This window comes from Rhinolophus hipposideros (genome assembly GCF_964194185.1).
Source record: "Rhinolophus hipposideros genome assembly, chromosome: 10".
NCBI lineage: Eukaryota > Metazoa > Chordata > Mammalia > Chiroptera > Rhinolophidae > Rhinolophus > Rhinolophus hipposideros.
The window spans coordinates 39677210-39691672 of record NC_138056.1 but is presented as its reverse complement, the minus strand read 5'-3'; the positions used below and the strand labels follow the sequence as shown (position 1 = coordinate 39691672).

Genomic DNA, 14463 nt, shown 5'->3' with positions numbered 1-14463 from the left:
GGCAAGTGACAAATCCTGGGGACTCCAGAGCTCTTACCATGTACACAGGTGGCGCCTGAACATACATATGTGGTCTCTGTCCTTACTGTCCTAGACCTGCCACACATGGGTAATGACTGTATTTATGGCCACTTTGGCCATTACACACATTACAGTACATACATACTCGGGGTGCCTGAGCTTTGTTTTCTCCATTCTGAGCCCACTCTTTGGAGGACAACACAGCATAGATGCTGTCATTTGTCCATGAAAAGCCCATCCCAGAAGCCAGGTCGGTGGCCCCAGGATATTGATCCTTCTCGGCTGACTGATTCTGATCCCAGTCCCCGTCTAGCACGGGTCCGTGGTAGAGTGGAATGCACGGAGCCTGACTCATGTCAGTGTTTGGTCTGGGTAGCCCGGGTCCCCCTCCCAGCTCCCCTCTTCTTGCCCATCCTGCACAAACACTCTCCAAAGGGCCAGGGGGTGCTATGTAAGAAAGGACTGCCTCCATCCATCTACTCAACACACATTCACTGAGTGCCTCTTTTATGCTGAGTTCTCCTCTTGGAGCCCATTGCCTGTATTGGCCAATCTCTTCTTATGACCCAGATCTAAATTTCTTTAGGATTGGGTTACACGGGCTAACTAAATATAAAGTTTGTTTGCTGTGGACTAAAATCAAGTCAGGCCATATGGGAACATGGTTATTTTGTGCTAATCAAATAAGTGATCAGATTGGCAGATATAGGTCTTTTTTTTTTTTAATAGAGACACCAATTAGTTTCATAAATGTCTTTGGTATACAGAATATTTCAAATCATTGGGAAATCACGATAAGAAAGTATTCTGAGGGTAAAGGATGAAACAAATTAATAGGGGGGGGAAGAATGTTATTGATTTATTCTCATGCTCTCTCAGACGGGGCACAATAAGTATTTTCTTCTCCTTGTACCCCAATTATTTGTAGAGCAAAGTAGAACCCAAGGAGATGGGGGTACTGAGGCAGCTTTGGCTCCGAAACAATGACACACAGATAAGAAAAAATTAGGTACATCTTCAGGTTTGCATTTTCTCCACCTTTCTGTTTTAACCTTGTTCTTAGTTGAGAATCAGTGCTTCCGTGATAAACCCATAAGGAAGAGTAGAAACTGGATATGTATGTTGCTAACCTTTCCTTAGAGACTGCATTTTATTGTCCTGGGGGTCAGACTGAAGCAGAGGAGCTGTGGTTGCCTCCTCCCACTTCCTTTATTCCCCCTGAAGGATCTGGGGGTCTTCTTAGGTGCTGCTCCTGGACACACTTCCCCCAGGAGTGCTTTCTTTGCACCTATGGCTGACATTACTGGGTTTGGATCTATACAGGCTCTGATTGTTGGAACAGTCACACGCGGGGTTGTTGAATGCAGAAGAGAGAATAAGACGCGTTGCTCTTTGAGGGAATAGCCCAGTCCTCCCTTAAGGCAGAAACAAAAAAACAACAGAAAACCCTAAGATTATGCACCAAGTGTTGTTCTTATTGGGTAGGCCGTCCTGTGCTTTCTTAGGCTCCGGTGTCCAGGCCAGCGAGGCATTCACAGGCCTTGGAGTTGGGGGCCTAGGCAGCCTGTGCCTAAGGCCCAACATTGTTGCAAATAAGGTCATCTGTTTCTCTTGGTGCTTTCCCAAGCCTTGGGGTTGAAATAATTTCCATTCACAGAATAATGATTTATTGGAAGCTGAGGAAAATGTTAAAGGGAAAGCAGGGCCTTTTGATCTGTTGTGTTTTGCCGCCTGGGCAAGAGAAGAGTCGAATTTTTAAACGAGTATCAGTAACTAAACTGTGGTTGATCTTGTCTTTAAAAATATTAAAGATTCTGGTAAATATGAAGAGGGAACAGGGGAGTGTAAGAACTGGGGAAACAGGTGCTTTCTGTTGGAAGCAAGGGAGTACGTAGCAGACTGTGAGTGAGGGGCTCCGATGTTGTTATTCTTGTTGTTACACATTATCATATAATAATCTCCAAAATTATTGTTATTGTTGTTCCCAAACAACTGGGAGGTAAAACATCTCTTATGGTTGGGCAAGTTTGGGATGTATGGGACTGATTGGGCTGTATGCCTGGGTTTGAGGGGAGAGAGTAGCCAGCAGCCCTTCCTACTGCATCCAAAGTGGAATAAAGGCTGGGATTTCATCTGGGCCTACTCTGGAGGACACTCTGAGAGTGAGGAGGCTCCGAGCAGGAGAGATGCATAGTTGGTGGGGATGAGTCCATGGTCCCCAGGGGGCTGGTCATTTGGAGATGTCCCCAGCTGGAGACTGGTAGAAGAGATGTTGAACCCCAGTGTGAAGAATGGGCTTACCCTGCAGGGTACAGAGGAAGCACTCAGTCCATTCTCCCAGGCCCGGGACCAAAGCATCAGCTCAACTTGTGCAGCCCCATTCATTTCCTTGAGGAGACAAGCCTGACAATGGGTGGCCCTTTGGTGTTCCTTGCAGAGGGGATGCAGTGGGTTTGGGGAGGGAGTGTCAGTTTCTCCAAATTTAAATGCCCATATTCAGGCAACAGAAAGTCAATTGTAAAGGGTTATTGGTAGGGCAATAACCCGTGTAATTTATTGTCTAAACCAAATTTTGGAGAGTGAAAGGGGGCACGACAACAAATTACGCTGGGGGGGAACGCAATAAATCAAAACAGTCCTGGGCAAACAGGGCTGTAAACTCACCATAGTGTTCAGGCCCTATCTGGTGCTTCTTTGAACTTAATAACATATCATGTGCTGGGGGCTGTGATGGTGACTGAATGGCAGACGGAATCTGCCATCTAATCCCTGGGTAGCTGCTCTGAGTCCCCAGAATCCTGCCTTCCAGGTGAGTCAGTGCCATGTCCTGGTAAGAGGTGGTCTCTGTAAGGCCGTACCCCAAGGGGCTTCAGCAGGCCTGGAGACTGCCCTGAGCCCAAGGTCACACTGACAATGGAGACGATCCCTGCCCTGCTGTGTCAGAGGGAGTCTTTGTGCTTTGGCATGTTTCCACATGATTTGGGACTGTGATTCCCACCCCCTGACAGAACCTCCCCAGGTGGAGGGAGGCTCCCTCCACTACACCTGAACAGAACTCTGTGATAGCATTAGTCATGTTAAAGGGTATTTGACGTCCATCTGTCTCCAGGTTGGGCAGGGCTGCATGCCCAGTGATCACTCAGAGTAGTCATGGAACCGCAGTCCTTGATAGTCCTAAGCTCGCCGTGCTTTTTTGGCCATTGCAGGTGGACAGCCAAACCGGAGAGAACAATGACATGAACAAACGGAGACGGAAGGGCTTCAACAACTTGTTCGAGGTTTGTGTGCACAGTGTCAGCTTAAACAAAGGCCCTTTGCCTGACAGCCAGTGGCCACAGGCCCGCCCCACTGTGGCGTCTTCATTAGCCCTTCTTCCTTTCCTCTCTCATGAACCACTCAGTTCCAAGCGTGGCTTGATGGAAAAATAGACAGGTTCTGATTTTCACTCCACTACTTAATCTCTATGTAACCGTGAGAAACAGAACCTCCCAGGGTGGGGCTCATGTCTGTAAAATACAGATGATACATTGGAAACTTAGGAAACTTGGCAGGATTTTTAAAGATGAAATAAGAAGACGTTATATAACATGCTAAGCATGATGTCTGGAACCTATGTTAATCAATGTATAATCACTGTTAAGTAGGGAGTAGTAAAAAGGCACCAGCTGTCCCACTTTTCTCTCCCAGTCACGTTTCTACCTTTTGTGTTTTCTGCACTTTTAGCCTTCAAGGCCAATGTCCCAGCGCCCATAAGTGCCACCTGCTGGTGAAAGAAGAAAATCACGGGCTACTTTGTGAAAACCGGGCAGGACTCTTTCTCCTGCTACTGTAAAATTGATCAGCAGAAAAAGAGACTATCAGTTCTGCTTCCCCAGGCAGCTGTTGAAAGAGACCGAGATGTACATTTCATGTGAAAAAGCCATTCTAGTCCCACAAAAGCAAGCACAGATATTGTCGGTGAACTGTAAGATGCCAGTTTTAGCTAGCCTACTGGTTGATGTCATAATTATGACAAGTAGCCCTGTGGAATCGTTTGTATGATACACGGACATCTGAGTTTTAAGACTTAGAAAAGACTTCTGTCTTATATGGTTGAAGAGGTGTTACTGCTGTGTGTTTATCTAACATTGCCGTTCACGTCTGTGACTTGTGTCATATGGGAACCTTGACCAGGGTCCGGACACTGGCTTTCACAATAGTGAACTTTATAACAAACAGAGCCCTGTGGTCCACCTTGGGGGAGTGGGGAGAGGCCTACTGCTCACCCCAATTCTCGGATGCTCAAAGGGAAGCCCTGATTATGAAAACCAGGAATTCAGTTCATATCTTAAAATGTGCACGAACTCATTTTATTCCATGAGTTGAAATCATCCTTGTCTGAATCTTTTCTAGAACTTCTTTGGGTGATCCCTTCAAGAGCGGTTGCTTCCCTATCTCTTGACTCTGGTATGAGACAGAAGCCAGCGAATAGGGAGATAACTGAGAGGAGGAGGCAGAGGCCGATGAACAGGGAAGGAGAGACGTCCCATTTCCCGCGTTCCAGGGGATGGCTCTCGCTGGAGGTGTCTGTAATTGGCTACAGCCTCCTCTGAGAAACTTCCCTTGGACATGCTTTGTCTCAGGTGGAAGTCTCCTGTCTTTCATCCATGGCTTATTTGAGGGGCTGTTTGTGCTGTTTCTGTTGATAGCAGCACACAGGAGCGGTGTGTGGGAAGAACTCTGGTTGCACCTGCCCCTTCTAAGATGGCTGTGGGCTGTTTTGCAGGCCAGTTGTTTTTGCTTCCAGGTGAGATTTAACCAAACAAGGATTCTCAATTCTTGCGAGTCCAAGGATGGTCCAAGAAGCAGCAGAATCCCCTGGCAGCTGGTTAGAAATGCAGGCTCAGGGGCCACCCAGACCAATGAACCCAATCTGGTTTTGAAGGAGCCCCAGGGCTTCATGTGCACATTCATGTCGGGAAGTGCTGTCTGCGTGACCCCCTGTCTTAGCCAACTTTGGCCTTGAACAAACAGTGACCAGCCCAGTGAACTCGGCCCCTTTGCACTCGAGCCTGTATTGCTATGCAGTCACATTTCCCACTTTGAAGTGGGGAGTGACTGGTTTGTGTTTGTCCAGCACTTCAGAATGGCTGTGCATACAGTGTTTCCCATGGGGCTGCTACTCTTAGGGACCTTTTTAAAAAACAATTGACTATATAGCTGGCTGCTTCCCATGAATTTCTTCTAAGTGCATATATCTCTGTTGTCTTAAGAACAATCTGTTCCGGTCTGTTCCTGAGGGAGATTTGTTGTCTCCTCGGGAAAGTGGACTGTCTCCTTGACATGACAGTGCCGTTTACACTTCCAGGGCCTGGGGTGCAGAACCTATGGTGTGGGGGAACAGGAATTCCATGAACACTGGTGATTTTCCAAGTTCCATATTTAGCGGATGAGCTAAAGAAATCTTACATGGAACTCCATTGTAGAAACAGCATAACCAAGTGGTCACAGCCAACATCTGGCCAGTGGTTAGTCACGTCAATGCCATGTACCCATGAGAAGAGCACTTCACCTCTGTGACATTCTTCTCCAAAATCAATAACCCCGGTCTAATCATGAGAAAACGTCAGACCAACACAGATGAAGGGACTTCGTACAAAATAGCTGACCAGTCCCCTCCAAAATCCTCAAGGTCATGGAAGACAAAGGAAGATAGAGAAACCGTTACAGAGGGGAGGAGACTAAGAAGACAATGATTAATTGTCATGTGGGATCCTGGATTGTATCCTGGAACCAAAAAAGAGCATTAGTGGGAAAACTGGTATAATCTACATCAAATCCCATAGTTAATGGGATCATACCAGTGATCGTTTCCTTGTTATGATAGCAGTGTAATATTATGTGCAGCTGCGGGGAGGATATGTAGAGCCATCTGTGCTAGCTTTGTAACTTAAGTCTAAAATTATTTCAAAATTAGAAGTTTTTTTTTTTTAAAAAAGGTAGCACCAACAGAGCAGGACAGGTTAAAGTTGGGAGTTGGGTGCAAAGGAGAGAGCAGAAAGAAATCAAAGTCTGTGCCTTGCCTGACTGACACCCCTCTTGCTTCCTTTATCCCTCCTGGTTCACCTCTTGGCAGCCACATGATGTATTTTGAAAACAATTTTGCTCACTACTTCGTTATTATATTTTATTTTTGCAACGACCGTGTGAAGTGGGTTACGCTCCCACTTTACAGGTGAGAAAATCTCAGAGAAATTAAATTGCCAAGGTCACTGGTCTGGGAAGTAAAAGTCACGATTCAAATCCTAATGGTCTGGCTCCCAAGTATGGGTGTGCCCATCTTTGGGAAGATGCGTCCCCTCCTGTGACATTGTCTCCATTGGGCATCACCTGCTGCTTCTGTCTCATTTCCTCAGACCATTGAGGGCATCCTTCTTCAGGAAACTAGTCCCGTGCCCTTGGCCACCGGGCCCCCTCCCTGATATCCAGTAGGTTCTGGGACCCAAAAACCAATGCCCCAATTTGGCCTTTGCAGCCTTCAGCATTTTCCAGCCGGAGCTTGGGCTCTAATCAAGAGGACGGCAGCAGTAAAGAAGGTGGGAATCAGAACAAAGTCAAGTCCATGGCAAGTCAGCTGCTGGCCAAGTTTGAGGAGAGCTCTCGGAACCCCTCACTCCTGAAGCAGGTGAGTGCCATCAAATGTTCACGGGACCTGCCTTCTTGGTGACCAGAACTGAGAAGCCAGCAGACGTATTCAGGCTAGTGATGGATTTCAGGCATGCCAGCCAGGCCTGGCTCAGGTCAGCCTTCTCCTGGATCATGAGGTTGCAGACTTTTGTAAAGGGGGCCAGATAGCAAATAGTTTAGGTTTCGGGGGCCGTCTGACTTCTCTTGCAACTACTCAACTCTGCCATTGTAGCATGAAAGCAGCCATGGACAATACCTAAATAAATGCACGTGGCTGTGTTGCAATAAAACTTTATTTACAAAAACAGGCAGCAGGTCAGATTTGGCCTGAGGACTAGTTTGTCAATGCCTGTTCTGCAGTGGACATGAAATCCTTCCCCTACTTCGGTTTTGCTTTGCAACCATGACTTGGTTTGCAGCCATCCATGAGACGGTGCAGCTGGAGGGAGCTTTAGAGGTGCTAGAGGCCTGGAAGATCAGTAAGTCCATAGTGAGACCTGTCCAAACAAGGGGAAACTGAGTCACGGGTCTTAGCTCTTTGTGGGCCTGCCGGAAAGGAAGACCAACCTCCCAGGTGTATCCCTGGTAACCTTCTTCCGTTCCCTTGGGTCAGATTGGCAGGGCTGTGTATCTGATCAGGGTCCGTGGGAGGCTGAAGGCAGTCACAGCTGCAGTCAGGCAGCAGACTGAGCTAACCTCTCAGACCCTGGCTTGAAGTCTGTGCTGCATGGTTCAGTTTGCACCTCCGAATTCCTCTGGGATGCCATTGCCATATTACTAAAGCTTGAGACAAAGGATTTGGTTTTTCTTTGGAGACTACCTGTCACATGACAGAAATAGGTTCCTCTCAGGAAGAAGACAGACTCTTGATTAATTGGGCATCGAGATGATCATAGACAGTTTTTTTGTCTTGATGTGGACCATGCCCCTCCTGGACAATCCAACTTCCCCATGAAGCCAGGTTTTATTGTAAGGGGACCATTTTCCGGGGACTTGTAACTCACTTTTTTTCTCAATTACCCCTGCTGGAGGCTTGGTCCCTTGCAGTTCCCAAGTGTTGCCGAGGACTGTCTTCTGTCAGAAGGACTGTAGCACCCCGTCCTCTAGTGGGCAGGAAGCTTTTCCATTTCTGGAAGGACTCCGGGCTGGCCCTGGCCTGGAGTGGGCTCTGACAGTGCCTGCCCAGTGCCCCGGTCTGAGCCGAAAGAAAACCTTCCATAGATTCATGCACTGTCCTAAAAGAGGGGACTCCAGGACTTGCTGTCCACATGGGCAGAGAGCCAGCGTTCAGGTTTTCTGGTAGGGCCCAGCTTGCAGGAGCTCGCTGCAGTGCTCTCTCCCTGTACCCGCAAACTCTCCCTCCCCGCCTCTCTTCCTCTCCTCCCTCCAAGTGTCTCAGTCTGACTCAGCTTTTCTTTCATGTTTCCTGCGGCTGCTTTCTCGGACTCACCTTCTTCCTCCCAGGAATGCCATGTCTCGGGGATAGGTAAGCCTGTCCTGTGCTCATCTTCTGACCCTCCTGTTAACTCTCGCTGTCTCAAGCCGGAAGAGCCCACACCCAGCCCATCACCTCCTCTGAAAAGGCAGGTAGGGCTCCTTCCAATAGATGGGGTCTTGGGGAAGCCAGAGGGGACTTTGATGCTGACGGGTGGGCTCAGTGCCCTCTGCACACCCCAAGTAGCGCTGATTGTGGGTTCTTTGGGAAGGCAGACCCCACTTGAGCTCACTACCCTTATAGGTAAGAAGAACCAAGTACGCAGCATCTTGAAAGACATGCCACTGATTCTTCAGCCAGTCAGGGGTATCGACGGACCGACGGCTTTGCCCTTGGTGCTTTGTTTGCTTGGGGAGGAAACAGACCACACCACATGGTTTTGTCTGATACCCCTGCAACACTTAGCTTTAGTTGCAGACCACTTACATAGGCTGATTTCTAAACTGATGAAAAAGTGGCAGTGATGGTGGACTGGGCTCAGGGGTCCAATTGGCTGCACACGGTGAAGGGGCAAGGCTGGCACGTGGGCAGACGAGGGCCTGCCTCGTGGGCAGGGAGGCAAGCTGTAGCCACGGGCTGTGGCTTTTCCCAGCTAGCATCTCTGCATCTGGAATTTGAACAGAATCACTATAATTGACCACAGCTCTCAAAGATGTCTGATCAGCATGAGAAATCTCGTGTTGCTTCCGCTGGAGGTTGAATGAGGTCAGTGTGGACATAAGGCAGTGGTTTTATGTCTGTCTGTGTAAGCATTACCTCAAGAGCAATTTAGTTTTCCCATGAAAAATGGGTAGGAAAAAAAACAATATCAGGTACCCACCCTAAGACCAACGAAATTTAGAATCTCTGGAAGTCAATTCCAGTCTCAGGTTGTTTTTTGAAAGTACCCTAGGTGATGTCAGTGTGAATCTAGGATTGACAACCAGGCTTGTACAGGTTTAGATTCGCGGGGTCTGGGGTGAGGCCCAAGACTATTTGGTGTTAAGGAGGGTGTCAGATTTGCATAATATTATTCACCATAATGTGTTAATTTACAAAAGAAAAATGAAAAGTAAATAAAAGGAGGATGTCAAGTGATTCTGATGCAGATGGTAGAAGGGCAGGGCCTGAGGGGAGTTTGGAATCCCACGCAAGGTGGCCCCTCGTGAGCCCTTGGACCCTGGTCCTCATGGGGAGTCCTCATATTCGGTGGGCTGTGAAAGGGCCACAGTAGGGAAGGGAGCTTGATTTTCCTTCTCTCCCAGTTCCCCTTGATGGTTGTGACAGGGCATGTGCTCCGAGAGCTAAATCAAGTGTCTGCTGGTGGAGAGTGCCCGAGCCGGCCATGGAGAGCTAGAGCCAAGTCTGACCTGCAGCTGGGGGGCCCAGAAAATCGTGCTGCCCTGCCTCCCACCTGCCAGGGAGCGCTGGCCCTTTCTGGGGTGCTGCGGCGGCTGCAGCTAGTGGAGGAGAAGATTCTCCAGGTGAAAGCCTCGCCCTTTGCCCTGTCTCTGCCTTCATTCCCCCTGTCCCTCCGCCTGCCCAGGGTGGGTTCCTTCTCTTACTGTTTGTGTCCCGTCTCCCTGTCCTATGTGTGGTATGAGTGAGACACACCTGCCTGACTGCCTCCTGCCTCTGCGGGAGTTAACCATCCTGGTCTCTGTCACTATCTCTCTTTCTTTTCTTTCTCTCCTTTCTCACCATGACTGCAGAAGAGGGCTCAGAACATGGCCAACAGGGAATTTCACAAAAAGAACATTAAGGAGAAGGCGGCTCACCTTGCCTCCATGTTTGGACACGGGGATTTCCCGCAGGTAAACCAGGGGGCTTTCAGAGCCCCCAGGAACCCAGACATTGAAAATTCAGTGAGGTGACCTTGAATCGGTCTCTGGAGCCCATTTCCTCCTTCCTCCTGCTTTTGTAGCATGAGGCACAATTCATTGATCTAGCCACTGAAGAATTCGAGCTGGTATCTTAAAAAGACACAAATGAGAACATTCAAAATAAGTAGCTAAATCAGGACAAAGGGAAAACCAAGGCAGAAAAGTAGGCTCAGATCAAAGGAAAGCATTACTGAAGGAAAACACATGCTGTTAGATGCTAGATAGCTTCTGAGTAGACACTGAGCTACCTAAGGGCCAACACAAAGAGGGAAAGCTGGTCAGTTGCAAGAATCACATTACAGTGCCTTTAAGTTGACAGCAAACCAGTTGCTGATGACATTTTGGGGCCTGATGGGGAAATCTCCCGGTGGCCAGATCTGGGAGACACAGATGAGGAAGTCAGCCACATGCCATAACCTGCACTCTGCTTTCCCAAAAGGCAGCATCGAGCCAAGAATGGCTTTGCCTTAGAATACCAAGCACAGCCCCCTCCAAGCCAGGTACTTACTTAGAAATTTGCTGAAAAGAAGAGTATGTGCATGCAAGGAGATGAAATAATTGATGTGAGGTCCCGTGGCACTTGTATATGTAAGGTGCCCCCTTGCTTGCAGCAAGCCTGGTCTCTAGAACATACGTGCCCTGCTGCCTCCTCTCAGACTCCTCCAAACCTGTGCCCTCTGCTATCCAGGAGTCATTGACATAGGAAGGATGCTGTGCATTTATTTAGTTTGTGTTTAGGTGCCGGGAGGCTGCAGAGGCCCCGGCTCGGGCCATCTGTCCCCAAACAGCTCAGGATTCTCCTTTCCTACATTTGCAGCTGGCACTTTATACCAAGTTCCAGAGTGAGGGCTTCGAGAGTTAGTGCGGGGGCCTGCGCAGACACAGGCAGGCACACGTGGCTCTTCTCCAGCTGTTTTGGTGTGCCAAGGGAGTCGGGACCGTTGTAGCAGAAAACGTAACCAGGAACTAGGCAATCCTGCTGGGCTCCAAAGACAGAGGCTTCTGTTTTGTCCTGAGACGCAGGCCTGGAGGTCCGTTCCCCTCCTTGAATCCGTGGGCCTAGGGCTGCATTATTGAGCCCAGCGTCATGGTCCCTTTCCCCGGGGATAATTATGGTTTCCTCTGTTTCTGTTCTGTGCAGAATAAACTCCTCTCTAACGGCCTGTCTCATGCTCCTCCTCCGTCTTCTCCCTCCTGCCTTCCATCTCCTGATCCAGCTGCCACTTCCAATCCATCGACTGTTGACTCTGTTTCTCCTGCCAGAAAGGTAGTTGTCCTGAACAATTAGCTTCCCCCAGCCCCCGCATGTTCTGAGACGGTCTCCTGCTCTACTCGACCGGCGCAAACATCTGGAGCTTGGCTTGGCTGATATGAAAATTTGTGAGATACTTCACAACAGTCCTGGATGGGGTTTTGCTTTTGTGTTGGATCCAGCAATATAGCACAACAGGCAGCACCCAAAAACTCATCTGGCAGAGCTCGCCCATCCAGCACGCATTCGTTGGGCACCTACTGTGTGCCAATCACCATGCCACGTGCTGAGGAAACAAACAGGATGTGGTACAGTTCTCTTACTACAGTTTAGATGGCAAGCAGCACATTAGAATAGAAATAAGTAGCTTTTTACTATATGAAATTGCCAATATTTCGTTGTTCTTGACCTAACAAAATGGCAGTTTCACCTGGTGAACCTAATACAATACTATTCATTGAGTCTATGAGAGGCGTAAAAGGCAAGATTGTAGAAACCCAATGGGGAAAAGCCTGGAAGGAGTCACAGAGGAGGTAATATGGGGGTCGAGTGTTGAAGGTTGCACCGGATGATTGGCTGGACAGAAGTGTAAGGAGAGAGTGTTTTAGAAAGGGTCCCGCATGTGCAAAGGAAGGCAGAGAGGACTTGCATGAATGGAAAGTCAGAACTCTGGTGAGACTTGAATTTGCGGGTAAAAGTATTTATGGGGGTACAGAGAATGAGTGTGAAAGTGAGCCCACTCTTGTCATGTTATGGAATTTCCTTCTATCCTCTCATAAAGAGCAACTAAAGGACCTGCTCTGTGCTCTAGAAGGATGACTCAGGTAGCAGTGCAGAAGTTGGCTTGGAGGAAAGGTGGAAGGAAGTGGGGAGCTAACTCTGGTTAAGTTGATAATGAAATGTACCATAAACAATTATTAAATTTGAGTTCTGGGGTACTTTTCATGTTTTTCACCTGTCCTCCTCGTACCTAATATTCTGAAAACACTACCAGGCTGGGGTGGGAGAGAGGCAGCCTCCTGCAAAGCTTGGCTCCTGGAATGGATGAGCCTGAAAATGGACATGAAGCCCACTTCTTTAGCTTTTGCTCATGGAAGTAGGCTTGGCGTCCCTTCCCCACAGACTGCGCTCCTCTGAACACATCCAGTGTGTCTAGTTCCCACCTAGGCTCAGCAGGTGGTGCTGAATATCTCCCTATCAGAGTTATTGATCGTTTGTTTCCATGCTTAAGGCTGATGCACAAACCAGCTCCCTGCTGTTGCATTAGAGGAAAATTAGGAGTTGTCTCTTGGTATGTAGCTGGGGGTCCCAACCCATCCATCCTCAGCACTGTCGGTAAAAGAGTGCAAGTAGAGTCTCCAAGAAAGGAGCAAGGCTTCCAACATGGCTGGGACACATCCCTGGCAAGACAGCAGGAGGTGACATAGAGAAACACAAGCACTTTCTGTCTTCAACGCCACTGACAATAGCCAAGGCTGAGATGCCCGGCATCCTGTCCCAGATGACCCTTTGGCCAGCTGTTTGACCTTCAGTCTCCTGGCCTGTCTGGGCCTCCGTTTTCTCCTCAATAAGAAAGTGATTACTGGCTCATGCGATAGTGAGCTGTATGGGTGGAGACTGGCATTTTTGTCATCATCGTCTCCAGGGCTTCAGAGCAGCCTGTTTGCCCTTTCCTGGGGAGTACTTCCTGCTGTGGAAAAGGTCACTGTCACCCTTGACAGGGTGATGAGAGGGGTGAGGTCCCCGGGCACAGACAGGCAGTGACTCGTGCACCTGGCTGGGTAACAGGGCCCACACCTCGCTTGTCTCTGGCCCAGCCCCTCTCTGGCTGGCCCTGTTTGTGGTCCTTCTTTGCCTCTGCTTTTCTTTCATCCTCAGGAAGACCTGGCTGAGTCACTATCTGCTCAGAGCTGAAGGCAGAGCTGGGACGAGAAAAGCCACCACACTTCCCAGTTCCCTGCTGTGGTTTACAGTAGGCATTAGTTCTCTAGGTGACAGCAACAGGCAGCAGGCCTGGGGACATGGGGAGTTCCGGGTGTGACAGACACTTCCTGTCACTGGGCCTACCCCTGTTATATCATCAGCACACGCCACCGAGGCCCTGGCTGCTTCACTGGCTTATTCAAGCAGCTTGAAACCAATGTCACTCAGTAAGCCAATGTGTAAACATGCATTAATTTGGCAAATACTTGTTGAATGACAGCTCAAGTATTCTGATGTCAGGTACTTCAGGCTCTTGGGATTTGCATCAATGACTAGGAGTTACCTTCCTGCCCTGATGAGGCTTGCCTCCCAGCAGTGGGAAATAATCAACCAACAATAATATGATATAGAAGAAAATTATGTAAGATGATCCTTCCTATGGAAAAATTAAAGCAGATTACGGAGCCCTGGGGTGTGGGAGAAGAGTAGTCATTTTAATGGGGTAGCAGGAGGGAAAGTGCGAACTGAGCAGGAGCAGAGTCACAGAAAAGAAAACAAAGGTATGGGGAGGAGACTAGGGCCCTGGGCTCCTGCCTCCAGCCCAGTGTTCTCTCCTCTGGACCACAGAGGTAAAGGGTGAATGGAGGCCTCCTCAGATGGAGCAGCCCAGCGGCTATGTCCATGTAGAGCCTCACACCCAGGCACAGGGAGGGCTTCGGGATGGCCCACCCAGGTCCCCTGGCCCCCACCTCTACAGCCTTGTTCCTTGTTTCTCCCAGATTGTGCTAGAACAATCACCCCCTGTTTTGTTTTGTTTTGTTTTGTTTTGGAATCCCATCTCCTAAGCCAGTGTTGGCCATCAGTTAGTGGTGTACTTGAGCTATTTTAATAGCTTCCACCCTGATGTGCCTTTCAGCGTGTCCGGGAATGATTGGAGAGCGCTTAGAAAGGAACACCCTAAGACACTTGGCAACTCACTTACCCTCTCTGTGCCTTAGTTTCTCCATTTGTTAAAAGGACCCAGCTTGGACTCGATACCCACTGACCCCTCCAGATCTCACTGTGAAGCCATTGCAGGCAATGAGAGGCAGAATGGTGAGCTTCTGGGAGAGGATATTGCCAGCTGCCCTCACTGCCCCTCCAACTTCTCTCCCTCCCAACCCCACTCCACCATTGATTCAACACTGGGTTTTGTACATGCAGAACAGGCAGAGTGATGGTCTCCTCTGAAAACACAATTAGCT

At 48.9% G+C, this 14463-nt stretch overlaps 1 protein-coding gene across 4 annotated transcripts in view; it reads left to right on the top strand.

Moving 5' to 3' along the window:
- The window catches only part of MICAL2 (microtubule associated monooxygenase, calponin and LIM domain containing 2), a 207279-nt gene that overhangs the window by 112075 nt on the left and 80741 nt on the right, over positions 1-14463 (top strand). For all 4 annotated transcript variants that reach the window (XM_081063541.1, XM_081063540.1, XM_081063538.1 and 1 more), the window contains 6 exons: positions 3228-3299; positions 6536-6685; positions 8152-8274; positions 9427-9645; positions 9874-9975; positions 11186-11311. In XM_081063541.1, coding sequence (XP_080919667.1) covers positions 3228-3299; positions 6536-6685; positions 8152-8274; positions 9427-9645; positions 9874-9975; positions 11186-11311 — 792 coding nt within the window. The remainder of the gene's footprint in view (positions 1-3227; positions 3300-6535; positions 6686-8151; positions 8275-9426; positions 9646-9873; positions 9976-11185; positions 11312-14463) is intronic.